Below are 21,507 nucleotides of genomic sequence, written 5' to 3' on the forward strand. Positions count from 1 at the left end.
AAAAACAACAAGCATGCTACTAACTTTAGCCGAGTCATTTAGACAGCTGTTAGCACATGATTCTCCTTATATGTTTAATATGCTGCTGAGAATATAGCCCAGAAGAAGCGGATAGTATAGCTTTTATTTTGGAAAGAGACATTTCTCTGTAATAAACTCTCTTTTCCAAAGATGAGTGATTCCTCGATCAGATAAAGGGCTCGCAATATCGCTAGCCCGACGTCCCGGGGCTAGCGATTTTTTTCAGTCGGGCTACCAAAATCTATCTCTTCCCTGCCTGTCGGGCTATCGTAGGACGGAAAAATATATGTCAATGCTTTTGCATTCTTTCAGAAATGTAGCTGGGTAATTATGTCATTGGCATCGGTGAGCCACTGTCAATATGTGACATATTGCAATCGCGTTTGAATTTGCGCTTGTTTTTTTGCTTTCACTTTGCAATCGCACGAACTGTGTATAGAGAGCGACAGCACTGATCTGTGAGTGATGATAATTTGTGGGGTTAGGGTTAGGGTTAAAAAAGAAGGGGGAAAAAGGACTCATTACAAACTAAAATAAACCCGTGAGTTATTTTAAACATCAGAAGCAAAATATCATGGTAGTCTCTCATGCATTGTTTCATGTCCACTTCCCCATCATTATAATAACTTCAGACCCATTTCTGAAAGAGCAGGTATGCCAGAGTATCTCTCTTCAAAGCACTTTAGCAGTCAGTGATGCTCTTCTGTCAAAACAGAATACAGCAGGTAAAGACAGCTTTGCATTCTTATGCCTAGATGAAACCTGCCGCGTGTGTCTGCAGCGTGTATGTGTGCGTGAGCGAGACGTGTATGTGTGCATTATGAGGGATAATGGAAGGGAAAAACACTCCCAGATGCATGTGATGCAATTATATCCTTGATTATCTGATTGGGTAATCCACAGACAGGCTGGAGGCATCCAAGATAAACACAGTGTTGGCAGACTGTTGACCAAGCATAAACCACGACGAAGGACACGCATACAGTCTTACGCAGACACACACACCTGTATTTGAACATGCACTCAACAACATATAGATATTGTGAATACTATTTAAATAATATTCTATTTAAACATTTAAATACTTTAAATGATGAAACATATTTTCCCATAATTCTTTTAGCTAAAATAAAAAAGCTAACAATTTAAATACATACAACAATAATTAGACTGACTTTAGCCGTTAAGATGTTAATGGTCCAGTTTTAATATGTAAATGCATTTTTTTGCAGGAAATGTTGCCACTGAAAAATAGTTGTTGTTTTTTTTTCATCAAAACTTTAGAAATATTTTTTACATCACTTTGCAAGCTCAAGAATCACCCTGAACCCACAGTATATTTTTAACAGGTTTTGGAGATGCCAGGATGATCTGATGCCGGTTGTTGAAAAGGTAAATCCCTCGTATTTCCAGATAATTCTGAAAACATTAAGGAGAAGGGCATTCTTTAAGCTAGTTGGGTCACCAGTACTCCAACACTGCTTGTGCTGCTGTGTAGCTCCCAGGTACGTCAGTAGGTGTTAACTAAGTCTGTAAACCCAGGGCACAGCAATGAAAGAGATGCACACATGCCAGCAATTCCTGCATAAATACAGTTTTAAAAATGTACCTCTGCTTATGTCCTCGCTGATCCAAACTGCCCATGCTCTGCGTCCACAGAGTAAAGGGAAAGCTGAACAACAAAGAACACTTAAATGTGTGATGTGTGAGGTGGCGTGAAGGCTTAAACTGACAAATGTCATGAAAGTAAAGTGTGTAAGAGTGTTTACTGTAGGGGAAGAGAGAAGCAGACATACCTGCAGACAGATGTATGGACAGGTCTAGAGTCTGCTTGTCAATGTTGCCCCCTGCCCAGGCCAACCACCCTCCCCTCACCCCTCCTCACCTCTCACCAAACATATTTTGGAGCTAAAACACACCATTGAATCGAGTAACAAGGCAATCCTTGTCCAGCGCCACCAAACCTCATCTGGACAGCCAGCAGGGAACCCACTGTATGTGCGTGTGTGTGTAAGCGCGTGTACAGTATACAGAAATGACCAGAAAAGGTTAAAATTATTTGCTGTTGCTTTTAAAGAGCAAGCTGCGGAGGCCACTCTATTGCACACACTTTCTTTTGCTCTTGCTCTTTTCCCCCTGCCCTGTGTTCTCTCTCCCTCTCTCTGGAGGCATGTGGCACTGGGCCATCTTCACCTTACATATGCACAAACACATTAAAAACACATACGCAATAACTGCCAGGCAAACTATAAGCAGTCAGTACGAACTTGCCTCAGCTGTGTGTGAGTCCATGTGAGCGTTCAGAGCAAAGGTGTGTTTAGAACAGAAGCAAAGAGGTTGAACACGAGGATCAGATAGTTGTCCTTTTACAATCAACACTTAAGCGGAGCTTGGCAGAGAATCTCCTCTCACGCCCACGTTTTGCCTCGCTGTAAACTGCAAATCTTTCAACACTCCTCTTATACCCCACATTAACTCCAGCTACCCCCCACCCCCAGCTTTTTAAAGCTCTTTGTCACGCACACACACACACGCACGCACGCACACATATTCACCCATGTCTCGGTGCTACCCATGGATAGATACACCCTGTCCTGATTCAACTCTTTCAATCACTTTTCTTCAGGAAGTCTGTTTTCACTGTTTTATCACTATGACTACCTTCCCTGTTTTTCAGTGTGTCTTTTTAATAGTAAAGGAGTATATATGTTTATAACTGAAATGTAGTGATATATAAACAGTAATATCTAATCAAGACTGTTAAGTTTCCTGCTCACACTTTTTCACTTTATGCACAAATATAACCTTTTGGGGTTTTTTTCTTTGAGGTACTTAAATTACTGCTGTTTAAATGTTACTATAATCTAGTAGAAAACACTGTAGAGCTGCTCAGGTATAGCAAAAAAAAATTTTTTTTTTATGTATAGATATAGTAATGTGTGAAAATCTTGAGCCAGCCCTCATTATTTTATAGTTTGCATGCACTGAGTCAGACATTTCTGTAAAATTTAAAGTGGTCTCGAGCAATAGTTCTCCAGGAGATTGACTTCCTTTTCACTCATTTTCAGTCCAACATGGTCAGTACCTGATTATGTTGAGAGGATTTCATGAAGCCACTTAACCTCAATTTCAATAAATTTGAAATTGGAACTGAGAATCCCTCCAAATTATGGAGATAGAAACATATGGTCAGATTTTCCAGTACCATCTGGGAAGTATTGGAATGGCAATAGCTTAATTTTTCAGCATGACAATAATTCCAAACATACTGTCAGTGCAGTAAAACCATACCTGGATAGAAAAGACACAGTGGAATATTATCAGTCCTGCACTGGCATCCCCAGAGACCTCAACATTACTGAAGCAGTGTAGGATGACTGACAGAAGACAGAACAAAAAGGCAGTCACCATCCAAAGAAGAGCTTTAAATGTCCTTCAAGACACCTGGAGAATTATTCCTGAAGATCACTTAAAGAAATTACAAGAAACCGTGCCTAAGAGATTTCAGGCTGTCCTGAAGAATAAAGGTGGTCATACCAAATTTTAGAATTTTAAACTCTTTTTACCTCATACACTGTATTTCTATGTATTTTTGCACAATGTTCAATAAACTGCCGCACCTTTTTCCCATTTTCCTAACAAAGAATAAAGAAATGGAGAGTGGCCCAAGACTTTTCCACAGTGCTATATGTTTTCATAATCTTTTCATCTACTATACACAGCACAGTAAGTCCAACATTTTTTCAGGTGTACTGTGAGATAAATCAATGACATACACAACCTTGCACAGCCTTATTATCTAATGGCCCAGGCTGATTGGAGAATTGCAACTCTCAGGTCATGCAGGCCTAAAGACCGATCAATGTTGCCCTGATAACTGCCAGTCCTTAGAGAAATACATGCATTCCCCGACGGCTTAGCTTGCTGGTCCCACAGAGGGCGCTGCACTAAAAACCTCCTTGTGATTTCTTTGGAGACCAGCAGATTAGCACGGCCACCTTCAGTTTTCATGGAAGACTCCAATTCGTCTGTAAACACTCACTAACTTATCATAGAGCACCAGTGAGATGCAACCCGGAAACAGCATCCGTTCCCCTTCAAAGTAAAAGTTGCAACTTTTGAAACATGTTGGTTTTGGTGGTAAGGCACAAATTCTACACTGAAGGTGAAGCTTCTCTGTTTCAAGTTTGCAGTAAATATACATATAGGAAAATGAACACACGTGAAAATGGCAGGGAAGCTCAGCTAACCATATTAAACAGCTACACTGACATCAGGGAATTGTCTAATTATTATGGAAGTGGCTATTTCTATAAATACAGTTGCTGTTTACAGGTGACATCTGCAACAACAATAAATAACAAAACATGAGGTATACTCAAACCAACAAGCCCACAACTCGTGTTTTTTATAGCGTCTCAGTTTGTATACGGTTTATTTGTCCTAATAACAAGGTTCACTGAACCATAATCCTATTATATTTGCACTGCAAAGCTTTAACACAGTTTCTGATATTGTACAGTCATCTGTGCTTTTACTGGCAATTATTGAGAAGATAAAAACTTGCTGTATTATCTATGCATTTTAAATGATTTTAAAAACTCTCCATCATTATCCTATAAAAGAAAAAATACTGTATGTTAAGACTGGATGCCATTCAGAGTAAGAGCGCTCTGGCGACTGGAGCTGGTTGTGTCTCCCTGGAAATGTATGTGCGTCAGTGAGAGAATGTGGGCCTTCCCTCAAATAGATTTCAGAGCACATGTTTCTGCTTTAGAATCTGTCTCTCTCCCGCCTTTCCCCTCCTGTTTGACACAGATACTTTATATGGTGAAGAGATTATGAAAATGATTTGAACAAGAGAGCAACCTTAATCGTGATATAAAGTAGTGAAATTAGCCTCGGGTGAAACAATGTGCAAATATTTCAGTAAACCCATATTGCTGCTATGCAACTGAAAAAGCAAACACCGCCATAAAAAAATAAATAAAATAAATGTAAATATTACGCTGCTTATCGACATACTTATGGTTGTTGTCATGTTGCACACAGCAAGTGTTTGTCAGCTGCATGCAACCCAACAAACAAAATACTATTCCCCAAAATCCCCCATCCCACTGAGACCCTGGCTAAAAGACAAACAACTCCTGTCAAAACACAAGGCCTCTGTGTGGAGCTGATCCAGAAGGATCATAATGGATGTTAAAATCATCAAATATTATAAACTCCTTTGTATGGACAGCAGAAACCAACAGGCTTTAACGTAGTGGTGCATCAGCAGGAGAATTAATCCCATTCACTTTAGAGAAAAAAAAATACTGAAATAAAGCCATGGAGCTGAGCCAATGCTATTTCCCAGCTTCCTGTTCAGCAGAGTGCCTGTCTTGCCTCTGGCTTGGCAGGCTGCACCAGCCTGCTTCATAAATACTGCACAACCAACGCTTGATGAAAACGCCCGCTTCTCTCAGGTACAACTGCACTCTGGAGAGCTTCATTTTCTACAGTATGGATAAACTGTGAGCATCTGTGTCAAAGAGAGGCTCTGAGATAAAGGCCGCAACCTCAAAAATGTGCTTGATTTTTAATATAACCTCATTTTGCTTCTGGAAATTTACCTATGTAATGTGTGTGGCTAAAACAAAAACCAGTGCTAACCCCAGGTGGCCCTCCGGTGACCTGGTGGAAGTTTAAGAGGTTTAAGAGCAATCCAATTGCTTTGAATTTCTTTCTCTTTTTGTGGCGTACATCTGTGTCCGTGCGTCGGTCCTACAGATTACACCCAGTGGGAAAAGGTTAAAAGAGGACGCGCTGTCCTCAGCATCTGGTCAGTTAAAAAAATTTTCATTGTTTTTTTTTTTAACTCTCAGAATTCAATTTGTCACTATTCCTGTTCCAAACATGGTGACCAGAATGGGTAATGGAGCTCTTCTAATAGTACAGATAGTCCACTAACTCACTGTTCCCTAGATACCAATTAGCAGTGAACATCCCAGCATCACGAGTCAGACAGCTGATGTGGGAACAGCTTGACGTGAGAGAATGAAACTTGTGTGTTGGGACAATGTGGGTGAGTCCAGATTAGTAAACTGTGAAAGGTGTATTCCCTTTGCTATTTTGGGGCACTTGGTGGCTCACCATCACCCACACTGAGTTCATCTCAGGTAAACACAAATTTTAGGCTTCTGTGAGACAAAATGTATCTATGGCAATTCAGTCTAACATGGATATATAGCTAATTATAATAATGTTTTATAATGCAAAAGTCAGGAAGGAAACGTTCTTTTTAACAGGGCATTAATGAATGTTTTGATTCTCCTTAAAAACATCAAACAGTCTCAGTAAAATCACAGAAAACAGCACCTGTATATTTTTCTCCAGAAAGCAATATGAGGTACGCTCCCTCTTCCACAGGACAAATATAAATAATAGAAAGCTACAAAGTGTGTACAAAGTACCAACGTTTTTGTGTGGACGTACAGAAAGCACCATCATCCACTGTGATTACACCATAAACCAAGCCATTTAACTGCTACTGTTAAGCTTTTCTTTCTCTGCCATGTTTCCTTTCTCTCTCTATTCTCAAAATCTACAAATGAGATCAGGGTAAAGTTGAAGAAAAAGAGCAGCGTAATCAGGATTATGCTGCTTCTGTAGCTAAGCCATACACGGGTGACTGTGACACAAGCTCACCCACTCGGGATGATCACCGAATCCCCACTGTGAAAACACCAGCATGCCTCCCTATTACTATGCACCATGTGGTGACACTTTCAGTTGAAAATGAGTGGCTTCATATAACATTCATTTTATCTCAGCTTGCCGGTGTAGGACATAAGAACCAAAAAGAAGGAGGGGGGCAAAGACGGGCGAAGAACATTCAAACAAGGTAGCATCCATGAGTGTGAAGGGATGGATGTTTGGAGGTTGGAGCACTGTTCTAAGAAGAAGGCACCATCTGTGATATATTAAAAACTTAACATTACTTAACATGTATTTTTTAAGTCACATTAAGTTTTAATCACATTAAGTCACATTATTTTGTATGTATGTTTTATTTAAATTTCCCGGTTTTAGTATATATATATATATATATATATATATATATATATATATATATATATATGTATATATATATATATATATATATATATATATATTTATATATATGTATATATAATCACAAGCTGTGAGCCATTATTCACAATCCCTTATGCTGCCATAAAGATAATATGTGTAAAAAGTCTGACACGGCACCACGGGCCTGCAAGCTGGAGAAGCAGAGGCTTGCAAAAATATTTACATGTGACTTCACACCTATGCACGCGAATACAGACACACACACACAGGCACGCGGTAACTTGGCGTGATAAATACACCATCCATTTCCTTATCAGCAGCCCCAAACAGAGCACAACACAACTATGATGACTAAATGAACAACGTCAGAGTAGGCTCAAGGTAAACATCGGTGTTTAAAGGGATGTACAGGATCGTGAAATTCAAAAGACCAAAGCACCAAAATACTACATTAACAAGCATCTTGGGAAAACACAGATGTGGCCCTGCATGGAGCAAACAGGTCATCAAAACAAGTGTTATTATAGTGTCTTCGGCCTATTCCGTTTTGGCCCAATGTTTAAAAAAAATGCATGTAAAGCTCTCACACATGCCATCAGAGAAAGAGGGGGACTCGAAAGCATTACATGCCAGTGGTTGAAAGTTCCTAAGCAAATCAGTAACAAAACAGCCAGTAAGGTCCGGTCCAAAGTTACATCTTACCTGGTCCCGCGGAATGCAAGGCAGCGAAGTCCTGCGGTGGGACTTGCTGTTGCTCTGACTGTGAGCCATCATTTCCGAGGCCGCTATGGAGCTGGACCTCCGTCTCCTTTTGAAGACAGGGATGTCCTCCTCCTTCGCCCCGGTCACAGAGCCACAGCACCCCGTCCCGCTGGTCCCTGAGGCCGGCAAGAGCCGGTCAGCATACCTCGCAAGCAAAACCCCCAGCAGCCCCAGCAGGTAGGCCAGGTAGGGTCTCCAACTGGCCCGGACTCGACTCAGGGAGACAAGTGAGACGGTCCTGATGACGCTAATGAAGACGAGGATGGACACTCCCTGACCCAGCCGGACGACCAGCAGAGCCCCGCTGCCTAGGCAGCCGAGGACTACCAGGGTTGCGGAGACGGACAGCAGCTGCTCCTCGGCGCCGCACAGGAGGGAATGCGCCGCGGCTTCGCCCAAGTGGCACACCGCTAACAGAAACAGCGCGGTGCGGATGAGTACTCCGCAGCGAATCAGATACAGCCCTACCCAGAAGAAGGCACATACGAGTGTAAAAGCGGGGGAGACGCAGTAACACACGCTCAAAAGCAGCTCGACAGCGCAGCCCGCCGCGAAATGAAGACGAGGGTCGGAGCCGCTGCTATTTCCGTTGGTCCTGCTGCCTGCATCCCAGTCGACCAATCTGAGCAGCAGAGCGAGAGTAACGGAGATGGAGGCAACGCAGACCGCAGACGACACTCCTCGGCAAGTCCATGTCACGGCGAGTCTGAGCCACGACGACTGGCACCCTGCGTCCTGGAACAGCGGGGTGACACATGTCTTCACGTAGCCGTTGCGCTCCAACGCCGCCCGGGGATATTTTTCAGGAGCGCTCCTTGATGAACCTCCGTCTGCCTCCAAGGCCATCGTTATCAGTCAAGCGGCATAAAAGAGATAGATTTAGTCCCTGTGTGGGTGTTTTAGTTTGCACATACCACCAAGAACTCTTTATTTTATTGTATTTCTGTGCACCAAAACTCAGGACCACCCCAACTCTAAAGTTTGCATATTATTTAAAAAGCGCAAAACTGAGAGGTCTACACAACTTTTCATTTAGTTTGGTGCTTCAGGACGTCCCTGTTATATTTGTTCCACTATTGGGTTGACTGTGTTAGTCAAGCAGTGAACCAAAAAAAGAAAGAAAAAAAGGCAACCCCTGGCGTTTCACACATCTAGGCCACTACCCCAACTCCTCTACATGTTTTTTCTCTCTCCTTTCCCTCAACCTCTCCTCGTCTCTCTCTCTCTCCCCTCCCACTAGAAATTATCCCCCCTTTTTCCTTTTTTTTTTTTTTTGCCGCTCCGGTGATTCCTCCATCACGTTTTGGCTCTTCCCCTCCTCCGTGTGTTTCTGCTGTTCATTCTGCAGGCTGCGGTCTCGCCCTGGATGTGACTCAGTTCGCAGTGGATGGATGCCATGTTTATACGAAGATTTCCTGGCTTGTTCGGGAAGATGGAGCGGGTCATTACGAGAATTGACTATAACAATCCTGTTATACATTTTAGAAGTCCTGTGCACTGTAAATATGACAGAACACCAAAACGTGGATGTCGTGCTATGCACACTGGTACCATGCAGCTTTAAACAATATCATTCATCAAGCTTTCAATCTTTCATGACTTAATTATTTATTTACCTTCGCTTTCATTGCTGTGCGCACTGTGTACCTCTAAAAACACGCAGTGAAATGAAAAGCACAGTCCAAAAAAAGAGAAAATGCTTTCCTCTGTTAGTAATCTTGCGACCCATGTTTTTTTTTTCTTTTTTTTTTTCCGGATTAAAATCCTAAATCACATCATCCTGTGCCTCCTGTGTGGCAGACCGGGACAGGGCAAGTTAGCGGCCTTCACCTGTTTGGCCTACATTTTGTGAGAGGATTTAGAAGGAGACTGCATCTGCATAATGCTATTGTAATTCTCACATATCTTTCTGTAAAAATACTACAACAACAACACTGGCAAACTGGGGTTCTTTAAGATGTAAAGCAGTACAGATGTTACCGAAAGACAAAGAAGTCATAAGCAGACAATTAATAAACTGGGTGCAGTTTGTTTTGTGTGTAAATGCATCAGGAAAATATGAGGCCTATCCTTCCCCACATTGGTAGTTTGTGCTGTAACTTTGGTACGTTATTTCCACTGACACTGGTGTTACACAACATGGGTCGGTGCAATCAGTCAAGTGCAATCAGGGTATAAATCTTGGGTTTTAGTCATCCTATCGCAGTGTGCTGGGAAAATTTTGCCAGCACAAATTGTTCATCGGTATTTAAGCTGGTTAGTATGTCAGAACAAGAGATTAGATTGTTAAGTTTGACTCCGGCTGTTTATTCTGGTTGATTGTGTCCCACAGCGGCCGTCAGCATTACAGCTAAACTGAACTGGTCAAAGGAAATCACCACGTACACTCATTTTGTTTAACACGCACTAGTCTCCAACTCGCAACCATGTCAAAGAAAACGAACAAAAACTGAGATGTGTTCCTGTACAGGGTACAGTATGCTGGCCCCTGCAGGGGACACACAATAAATCACATTTGGCAAAGGTAGCCATGATAATAACATTCCTCGTCCTTTCCTCTTGGAAACATTGTCCAGACACCCTTCTCCAGGTATACTGAGGAAGTGTAGTAACGATGTCATCTATTACTGGTAAGTGTTGGAGGACAACTGGATGTGAGCATATGGTTTGGTTTTATTGAGTTATCTGTAGCATGGTCGGTTAATCAAACTCATGCATCCTGATATATATTTATACTGTCATTCATGTAACCGAAATATTCCACCCAGCGGTCTGACCTGTTTGGGTGGAAACAAAATGCCAAGAGTCCAAGAGACTTGATTTTGGTAACACAACTCAACTAACATACAAAAAATAAATCCGCACACATTTACCAAGTACATCTTACACTAAAAATGCCTCAAAAAGTCATTTTGACACAATTTAAGTATCAAAACTGTTTTTTCACCCTGTTCACATGGAAATACAGGGAGTGCAGAATTATTAGGCAAGTTGTATTTTTGAGGAATAATTTTATTATTGAACAACAACCATGTTCTCAATGAACCCAAAAAACTCATTAATATCAAAGCTGAATGTTTTTGGAAGTAGTTTTTAGTTTGTTTTTAGTTTTAGCTATTTTAGGGGGATATCTGTGTGTGCAGGTGACTATTACTGTGCATAATTATTAGGCAACTTAACAAAAAACAAATATATACCCATTTCAATTATTTATTTTTACCAGTGACACCAATATAACATCTCCACGTTCACAAATATACATTTCTGACATTCAAAAACAAAACAAAAACAAATCAGCGACCAATATAGCCACCTTTCTTTGCAAGGACACTCAAAAGCCTGCCATCCATGGATTCTGTCAGTGTTTTGATCTGTTCACCATCAACATTGCGTGCAGCAGCAACCACAGCCTCCCAGACACTGTTCAGAGAGGTGTACTGTTTTCCCTCCTTGTAAATCTCACATTTGATGATGGACCACAGGTTCTCAATGGGGTTCAGATCAGGTGAACAAGGTGGCCATGTCATTAGTTTTTCTTCTTTTATACCCTTTCTTGCCAGCCACGCTGTGGAGTACTTGGACGCGTGTGATGGAGCATTGTCCTGCATGAAAATCATGTTTTTCGTGAAGGATGCAGACTTCTTCCTGTACCACTGCTTGAAGAAGGTGTCTTCCAGAAACTGGCAGTAGGACTGGGAGTTGAGCTTGACTCCATCCTCAACCCGAAAAGGCCCCACAAGCTCATCTTTGATGATACCAGCCCAAACCAGTACTCCACCTCCACCTTGCTGGCGTCTGAGTCGGACTGGAGCTCTCTGCCCTTTACCAATCCAGCCACGGGCCCATCCATCTGGCCCATCAAGACTCACTCTCATTTCATCAGTCCATAAACCTTAGAAAAATCAGTCTTGAGATATTTCTTGGCCCAGTCTTGACGTTTCAGCTTGTGTGTCTTGTTCAGTGGTGGTCGTCTTTCAGCCTTTCTTACCTTGGCCATGTCTCTGAGTATTGCACACCTTGTGCTTTTGGGCACTCCAGTGATGTTGCAGCTCTGAAATATGGCCAAACTGGTGGCAAGTGGCATCTTGGCAGCTGCACGCTTGACTTTTCTCAGTTCATGGGCAGTTATTTTGTGCCTTGGTTTTTCCACACGCTTCTTGCGACCCTGTTGACTATTTTGAATGAAACGCTTGATTGTTCGATGATCAAATCACTTTTATTGTCACATCACATGTGCAGGTACATTGGTACAGCACATGCGAGTGAAATTCTTGTGTGCGAGCTTCACAAGCAACAGAGTTGTGCAAAATACAATAACATAAACAGGCAAAATATACGAATGGCTAAATCTGAAACTAATAAATATATGTACAATATATAATAGTATATGCAAAAAAAAAATAAAAAATTTCTGGATGTGTATACTAAATGTTTTCCTACGTGTGTGTGTGTGTGTGTACACATATTTTACAAATTAAATAGAGTCACTAAATAAAATATATAAAAATATACAGAGTTGAGACATGTGCAAAACAGTGGCGTTACTGTACAGTATGGAGTGCATAATGTTGAAGTTCCAGTAGTGAAGCTGAGGTGTCTATGACGTGTTCAGCAGTCTGATGGCCTGATGGAAGAAGCTGTCTCTCAGTCTGCTGGTACGGGACCGGATGCTGCAGAACCTCCTTCCTGATGGAAGCAGTCTGAACAGTTTATGGCTGGGGTGACTGGAGTCCTTGATGATCCTCCCCGCTTTCCTCAGGCACCGCTTCCTGTAGATGTCTTGGAGGGAGGGAAGCTCACCTCCAATTATCCGTTCAGAGCACCGCACTACTCGCTGGAGAGCTTTGCGGTTGTAGGCGGTGCTGTTGCCATACCAGGTGGTGATGCATCCAGTGAGGATGCTCTCAATGGCACAGTGATAGAAGGTCCTGAGGATGCGAGGGCTCATGCCAAATCTTTTCAGTCTCCTGAGAAAGAAGAGGCGCTGCTGCGCCTTCTTCACTGTTTTGTTTGTGTGTACTGACCACGTAAGATCCTCAGCCAGATGTACTCCAAGGAACCGGAAGCTGCTCACTCTCTCCACAGCAGCGCCGTTGATGGTGATGGGGGTGTGTACTTCTCTGCACCTCCGGAAGTCCACTATCAACTCCTTTGTCTTTGCGACGTTGAGGGTGAGATGGTTGTCTTGACACCAGTGGGTCAGGGCGCTGACCTCCTCCCTGTAAGCCGTCTCATCACCGTTGGTGATAAGACCCACCACTGTAGTGTCGTCCGCAAACTTCACAATGATGTTGGAGTTGTTAGTGGCTGTGCAGTCGTAGGTGTAGAGTGAGTACAGGAGAGGGCTCAGTACACACCCCTGTGGAGCACCAGTGTTCAGTGTGACGGGGGATGAGGTGATGCTGCCCAGTCTGACCACTTGGCGTCTGTCAGACAGGAAGCTAAGGATCCAGCTGCAGAGGGAGCTGCTCAGTCCTAGATCCTGCAGTTTCAGAAGCTTTGCAATTTTGAGACTGCTGCATCCCTCTGCAAGATATCTCACTATTTTTGACTTTTCTGAGCCTGTCAAGTCCTTCTTTTGACCCATTTGACCCAAGGAAAGGACGTTGCCTAATAATTATGCACACCTGATATAGGGTGTTGATGTCATTAGACCACACCCCTTCTCATTGCAGAGATGCACATCACCTAATATGCTTAATTGGTAGTAGGCTTTCGAGCCTATACAGCTTGGAGTAAGACAACATGCATGAAGAGGATGATGTGGACAAAATACTCATTTGCCTAATAATTCTGCACTCCCTGTATGTCAAATGACTCTTTGTGGATTATGGGGACCGTGAGTAGCTAGCCAGAGGAGAAACCCCATCACAACCAATGTATGTTTGGGGTTTTGCAAACATTTGCATTTAATAAGAGTGTGTCAGAGATATCATTCATTGATTCAGCTCCTATTCTTCTCCGTATCAAACAATGTGAATGAACAAAGTGTTTTCAAGTTACTGTTAAGTGTCATTGTTTGTGTTTTGAGCAGATTCTGAAAGGCATTGTGTTTTCTTCTGAAATTAAACTTCTATGTTGCATTAATTAGTTCAGCTATGATCCGAAAACTATTAATTAACATCTCATTTACATTTACATTACCACACTAATCTCTCATTATTTTTATATCTGTACCTTTGTCTGTCCTTAAGCTGTCTTTTGGTTGTTGTTGTTTTCATTATGTCTCCTTAGTGTTAAATTCCTTATTCTATTTGTCTACTATTGTACTTTTTATGTACCGGTAATTACATGAAAAAAGTACAATGTTGATATAAGTGTACTTTGTATGGCACTTTGTTCAGTTAAAGCTGTTTAAATGTGATTATAGATACATTTTACTTACTTACTTACTTTACTTACTTTATATCCTAAACATTAAATTCAGAAATATATACCAGTTCATTGCAATTTTCTGTGGCAGTGGTAAAAACTATATATCAGTAGGAATTGTGAGCACATATTGTACTGAAAAACAAAGGGAAATTTAAAGCCACTGCAAATGATATGATGAGTCACAATGACGCTAGCTGTTTAACTTGGTTATAGATTAACAAAGACCTTTAGGTGCTATTTTTTTTAGGGGATTTGAAACATAAACCAGAACTAAGAGTGTCACGACCTGTGGTTTGTACATAAACCTTGTCTTACTGTTTGTGTTCCTGTATAAACTTCTGCATTTTAGACATTATACAGTGCGTTCCTGCTGTCATAACCTCTTTGCATAACAAAACAAACCTGTTGAATATGTTCTGACACACCGGGCTAGAAAGACATCACGGGGTAGATGAAAACCAAATGCAGCTGCTTGTGGAGAACCTGTGTGTGTGTGTGTGTGTGTAGGTGTGTGTGTGTGTGTGTGTCAGTGACTCCATGCCTCTGGGGTTGTGTACATGTGCAAATGTGAGGAGAGAGGACAGACTATGTTTCTGGAGGCTGTAAAGCAGTGAGATGACTGCTCTCTCTCACGTCTTTCCTCTGCCTCTCCATGTTTTGCTACCCTCAAAAAATATTCTTTGATGGTGCTCTTTCGACACCGTAAAGCTTGGATGGGCAAACTGCACCGTTTCAATTACAGCACGCCTTCCAAAGACCCACGACTTACTCGCTCTAAACAAAGCCCACCAAATCAGCAGTGGCCCGAGGATGTCTTAGAAAAAGCTGGGTTGGATCGACAAAATGGTTCAGAAGCATGCAACTCTTATACAAGACCTTTATTACATTGGAAAAAAACACAGTGAGGTATAATGATTTTCTGTGTTTGTTTTTGCATCTGGAACAGAGGCATTAAAGCCGGGGATGTGCAGGAAGAATGCACATAGAGTTAACATCTACAGTATATTAAGCACTGCTCTGGGCAAAATTATTTTAATGCTCATTCTTCTTTTTTGAGAAATTAAGAGCTCATAAAAACCTGCATAAGCACACAGTTCAAATACAGACCTTTTTTTAATGGAATTTTTAAATGAAAAATGAAAAATCTAGTAGATATTTTTTTCAGCTGTTAGGTCACTGTATGGACTGTAAATGTAAATAAATTTAAAATAACAAAAGCTCCAAAAAATGCATCAAATGTTAACATTGACCTTTGTTTGTGTCGTTTTAGCATCTACCAAACATTTCACTTTCCACACTTGCGGTGTCTAAATTTAGCTGAGACATCTACAATTATGTGGTCGTATCCTAAATGGCAAATAGTGTCAAATTGCTTGGCGGGATCATCACTAGAAAACTATGAAATTTATTCTGTTTTTAACTACATTCAGTGGAACTTCTTGGAACTGCTTTTCAACATAGGAAAATATGAACTTCCTGCTATGCACACATGCAAAATCCAAGCTTGCGCCACGCATACACATGCTCCTTGTTCAGTCCACTCTGTTTACTGTTACCATATGATGGATTAAGATTTGTTTATGAGTTAGTGCAGCATAACATTTGCCATATCCTGTTTGCTTCTTGCAACAGTGGCCAGTTCTCACCACTAATGACCTGAAACATGCAGCTCAAATACCCGTGTCGTTATAAGTTTCTGTGTGTGTGGTAACAGAGAAGAGAAATTTATGAAATATGAGTTTAAATGTTTTTGTGCTTCACAAAGAGCAAAAAAAAAAGAAATTCGCTATAATTCTCTCACAATAGCAGAAGAGCCATAGTAAGGTTTGCTCAGTCTCATCTCTCCAAGTGCTCCCTGAGCTCATCAGGCGAGATCAGGAAACACAACCAAACCAGTCAGTCCCTGTTAGTCAAACTTGAAAGAATGTCTTTATTGGGCAGCGGGATGGCATTGCGTCAGCAGTGTGATAAGCTGTGCCTGCTAACCGTTCAGGAATCCATGGATAAAAAAAAAATGCTTATCAGGGCTGTAAGTCTGGGTGTGTGCATCTATGCATGTGTGTTACTTACAGGACAATTCTGGTTTATTTCAAAAAGTGGCTGTTGTGTACATAGCATTGTGTCCAGGATTTCTACCTCTATTCCACCACTGGTCTCAGTTTAATTTATTTGTGTACAGTTCCTCCATTGCTGTGTGTTTACCACTTCTGCCTGACCTTCTCCTGCTGTGTTTGTCCAGCTTTCTGCAAACCTTTGTGATCTGCTGGGATAACACACACACACACACACACACACACACACACACACACACACACACACACACACACACACACACACACACACACACAGAGAGAGAGAGAGAGACAAGATGTAGGGCTACTCATTCTGCTGCGCTTGAGAAATCCCACTTAAACTTGGTAAATAAATAAACCCTATATATAGAATAGTCTGTGACTGTATTACAGCTATGATGCCATATTTTTTCATGTAACAACATGACAAAGTTTTCCCAGCTTTTAACTGCAGAATTAAGTGCAAATGTATTGAGGGTCAGCCCTGCAGCTGGCTAGTGATTATTGCTGGTTATTGATTAGAATTGATTTTTTAAAAGCTGCAAATGCAAATGTTGGTCTTTGCAAACCTTTGATGCCCCCTCCAATAAATGTAATGAGCCTCTTTATCTTCCTTCATTGTTCTCACAATCACTTCTGCAGCCCTTTAGACAATGCCTCCTTATTGTAAAGCTCTTTTTTTTTTGTCCGTACCTTTGTTCGAATGGCACACAGCTGCCTGAGAAACATGTAACATTATCCCATTACTTTTGAACGCTTACGGTTTGGGTTACAGTGTGTTATTTACCACACAACTCTTTGATTTTCTTTTTTCCAAACAAAGGTTAATCCAGTTTCGGGCACAAAGCTCATTATGCCACCAAGATGTCCATCAGCCATCCTAGAGCAGTGAGCCAGCAACTGCATACCGTGGATGTTAGTGTTTAATTCATATATTCAGTAATTCAGTACAAAAATAATATGCTGCATCTACTCAATGATTAATATGCAAATGGGTATTTTGCATCTGTGGTGTAACAAAAAAAAACTGTCTGGTCAATTGGGCTCACAAGACATGAAAAAAGAGGCAGGTGTGTGGGTGTGTGCAGAGGTGTATCAAAAGGCTGTGCGTTTGTGTGTATTTATGCGGACAACTCCCGGGGCCTCTTGTTGTCCTCAGGGTTAAGTATCCCATCTAGTGAGAGTTGTTCTTTTGAACATTATGCTAATTGTCTATTTATACCTGTTTACTATTCAAAATAATGTTTTGTTTGTTGTTGTTTGCTCCGCTGCAGCATATGTCGCTCTGTGTGGGCAGCTGGAAGAATAATTATCAGGTTTTACTCGCTAATGATGTGGTTTTCAGTGCACTCAGAGCAGCACATAAACCGAAAGCTTATCTCTTTCCAAAAGTCTTATATTAGACAAAGCAAACACAAAATATAGGCCGGTGAGGAGAAAAATAGGAGAAGGGACGGCAATGTACTCTAATGGAATAAAAAAATGCTAAAGGGAGTACATGTGATGCATGCACATGTGAGTATATACATGTGATGACTTCTGGCATAGTAGTTTGGGAAACTGATATAAAGACTAAAGATAATGTGTCTGAAAACATTTAACTATCAATAGCTAGACAGACAGGCAGACAGCCCTTATTGTCTTCATAAAAGATTTAGTTAGGTGCAAATAATCCCCTTAAACCAAAATTCATGGCTTGCAGTTGCAGTTCTTAAACATTTCCCGGCAAAGACAAATGCTCAAATGAAGATGTATTCAGGCAGACAGGACAAGACACTTGTACAATTGCATGCATGGCTGCACATGCATGAACTGTAACACCAGCACAGAAAGAAAAAGAGGGAGAAAAAAAACACACGCACACGCGCGCACACACACAACACGCATACAACCAGAGACACACAGATGTGGACACAGAGGCAAATACACCCACCAGGAACAAAACGGGGATGCAGCATCCATACAAACGACTCTTAGTCAGTTGAGGAGCAGGAAACTGTCTGGATGCTAGTCATCTGTCTTTCCATAACAGCTACTCTTATAGAGAGGTGGTATGTTGCTTCCAGGGAGGATTTGTTTGTTTGTGCTTTTATGTGTGTGTTTTGGCAGTGGCCATTTTTCATGCAACATTCATATCCACCGAGAGGGCTCAGACCTCCGGTCCCTGCTGATTTTACTGCAAGTGACGGAACAAGTCAATTTAGCACAGTTCTTGTTTAATTTTAACATCATGACCTCCCTTTATTTTGTCCCGGTTTGCAGACTCTGCAATGCAGAATTTGTGAATGCTTGGACTATTTTTTTGTTCATTATAAGCTCTATCCCTACCACAGAAAGATACACATATTTACATTTATTTTTAATACAAAAACTGTGAGGGCAGATTCCCGAATTATTACTGCTGCAAGTTTTATTACAACTGCTCATGTGGTGAGAAAAGCCCAGAACTCATATTATGAATGAAGGCGGAACACAAAGACAAATACCTGTGCATCACCTTGTCTCAATCTCTCAGTAAATGTAAGCCTCAAAGAGAAATCTATTTCTCTTTACATCAAGCTGTTTGCTATGTATTGACTGGATTCAAGGGATCAGAATGCAAACTCCCTAGAGAATGGAGAGGGGTTAACAGTTTTACTATTGAAAATATGGTCACAGAAAATACCAATAAGGCAGAATTAGATAATCTTTAAAGTTGTCACTGTTGCTTTAAAACCGACTCCAGCTACAGTCACACAATATATCTGTGACTCTGTCTGTCTGTCTTCCACCATGGAGTTCCACCACCCTTAGGAGGTGCCCAGGAGACTTCCTAATCAGTTGTCCAAATCACCTCAGCTGGCTTCTCTCAATGTGAAGGAGTAGCAGATCTATTCTGACCCCCCACCCCCCTCCCAATTCAAAGGTGACCCAGACACACTTTGGAGGAAGCTCATTTCCACTGCTTGCATCAGCGATCTCATTCTTTTGGTTACTACCCAGAGCTAGCGAGACTAGGTGAGGGTAGGAGAGTAAATTGATGTCTTCATGTTCATACTCGCTTCTCTCACAACAGGACTAGTACACAGCATCCACATCACTACAGACACCCCACCAGTGCATCTGGCCTTCACCTACAGTCCACAAACAGATGTAGACTGTTTGGGCAAACTCAAGAGGATATCTGTGAAAGAATATAGAGCTGAGCATTTATAATGCAGGACTGTATTAGACAGATTTTTGCTTTGCATACAGTGAAACTGTTTGTAATTTTGTGAAATGCAAGTACTTGCTAAATTCAAATTACACAGGGAGATGCAGAGATGCAAAGCAGCCGGTAACCTGGACAATGGCTGGTTTGAGGTGGGGCTGCTTGTATCAAACAGACATTAAATTTTAGATTTACTGTTTTTTCCCCCCATTTATTTACTTTTTATCAACATAAACACTAATAATTCAGTGACACTTTTGCCGCTCATCTTATGAACTGATTTGAATCCTCAGGTAAGAACAGTTTTGAGTTTATCAGTCAGATATGATTTGGATCAGTCATGATAATCACATCAAAACACACAGGAAGCAGCTTATTTAATGCAATGACATGGATGTAGGTCAACATTTGTTAAAATTACAAGAATCCCCGTCTTTATGCAATGGATGCACCTGCACAGTATTCTGAAGAGTAAAACAGTTTTCTTTTTGGGATTTTGATTATTCCCTATTCGCCGTACGGCACCGTACCAGATAATGCAAACATATTATGTTTGGCTCAAAGGATTCCAATTAAGGATGTTGTACAACATGTTCAGAAGTTAAGAGCCAAACATCTTGCCAAACAAATTTGCTCTGGCATTAATATTTCTGTCGCTCTCCTCTTCAAACCATCTCAGATCACCTCATACATATCCATCGGCAGCCAGTGCACTTAGACTGAAATTCTTTGGCTCGGTGTAGTTAAAGCCCGGCAGTGCTTCCTATTTTTGTCTTACAGATGTTATGGGCAAGTTCCATTCCACCCAAAAGCCAAATGACAATTATTGCAACTTGCACAAACAGTAAAAGAGAAGGGGAATGTAAGCAATGAGAACAGCAGCTGTTTTTATTTACTTTTTCATGTTTCAGTGCTAATTTCTTAATTGTGAATTTTCCTTCTTGTGACTGTATATAATACAAAATATATGGAGCATAGTAACACACACTGATAAACAGAGACATTCACACACAAAGGGCGAATATCTGCACACCATGGAAAGCAAAAGATTAGTTTGTTGGGTTTGTGTTCATACACTTGTTTCTTTAAATCCTCAGGACTAGAGGAAAAAAAACAAAAACAAAAAAAACACTCCGGTAAATGAGTAACACTCCCTGCTGCCTCACAGCAACCATCGCAGTGGTACTGACTAAATGGCAAAGGACTGGAGCTGTGCTGAGCAGCTTTCAGGTCAAGCATAACTGTATGCTTTTCAGCTTTCATAAATAAAGACATTACAAAGTCAAACATTTCACTCCCCCGTGTGCTTCTTCCTGTTTCTCTCTAATGTGTCCCACTCTGCCATTTTTCTTAGTAAAGTAGTCTATGAAAAGAACAGCACGTCAGTGTTATGTAACAAAAAAAAGCACCACCTGGCGATCTGACTCTTTCGCAAAATGCTGAAGTCACTCATGATATATTTAGCAGTTTATCCTAATCTGTGCATCATGTGTCCGAATGCCTGCGCACACATGTGTGCTTCCACTAAAACCGGGATTTGTCTTACATGCATCTGGGAATAATGAATAGCGAGCAAAGGAACCGTTACACGCAGCTGTAAAGGCCTCATCACTTCACCCTGCCCCCTTTCTGCCTCTTCCTGCTTTCCAGACTGTCTGTTTCTTATCGTCTCAACACCTTCCCATAGGAGTCATGGACTCACAGCAACAGCGAGCTGGGGGAGGGTGAGAAAGCAAGAAAAGGGGTCGATGGAAATGCAGATTAATGCACAGTAAAATCCCGGGGAGTCACCCTCTACAGAGGAACAGCATAATTTATGGTCCTCATCTGAACTTTTTCAAAACAAGTTCCCATGTTAAATACACCAGTATTATTATACATGATTGAAGCTGGCCTGTCTGTTATACATCATTTTTAACAGCGTGTTCCCAAAACTTTATATATTAGGGAAATTTTATTACTAACATGATGTGGTCTGTTTCTTCATAGAAATATATGAGAAAAGAAGAG

The 21,507-nt window shown here is 41.3% G+C and overlaps 1 protein-coding gene across 1 annotated transcript in view; it reads right to left on the minus strand.

Moving 5' to 3' along the window:
• LOC147314485 (cGMP-inhibited 3',5'-cyclic phosphodiesterase 3A-like) overlaps nt 1-8,984 on the minus strand; it is a 68,465-nt gene extending 59,481 nt beyond the window's left edge. The window contains exon 1 of the mRNA XM_086261439.1: nt 7,801-8,984. Within this exon, the coding sequence (XP_086117565.1) occupies nt 7,801-8,706 (906 nt within the window). The 5' untranslated portion in view covers nt 8,707-8,984. The remainder of the gene's footprint in view (nt 1-7,800) is intronic.
• Nucleotides 8,985-21,507: the final 12,523 nt, after the last annotated feature.

The sequence above is a fragment of the Aulonocara sp. 'chitande type north' Nkhata Bay genome, linkage group LG14 (assembly GCF_057382095.1).
Source record: "Aulonocara sp. 'chitande type north' Nkhata Bay isolate Kocher_YH1m ecotype deep benthic linkage group LG14, A_spYH_male_GT1.1, whole genome shotgun sequence".
Lineage (NCBI taxonomy): Eukaryota > Metazoa > Chordata > Actinopteri > Cichliformes > Cichlidae > Aulonocara > Aulonocara sp. 'chitande type north' Nkhata Bay.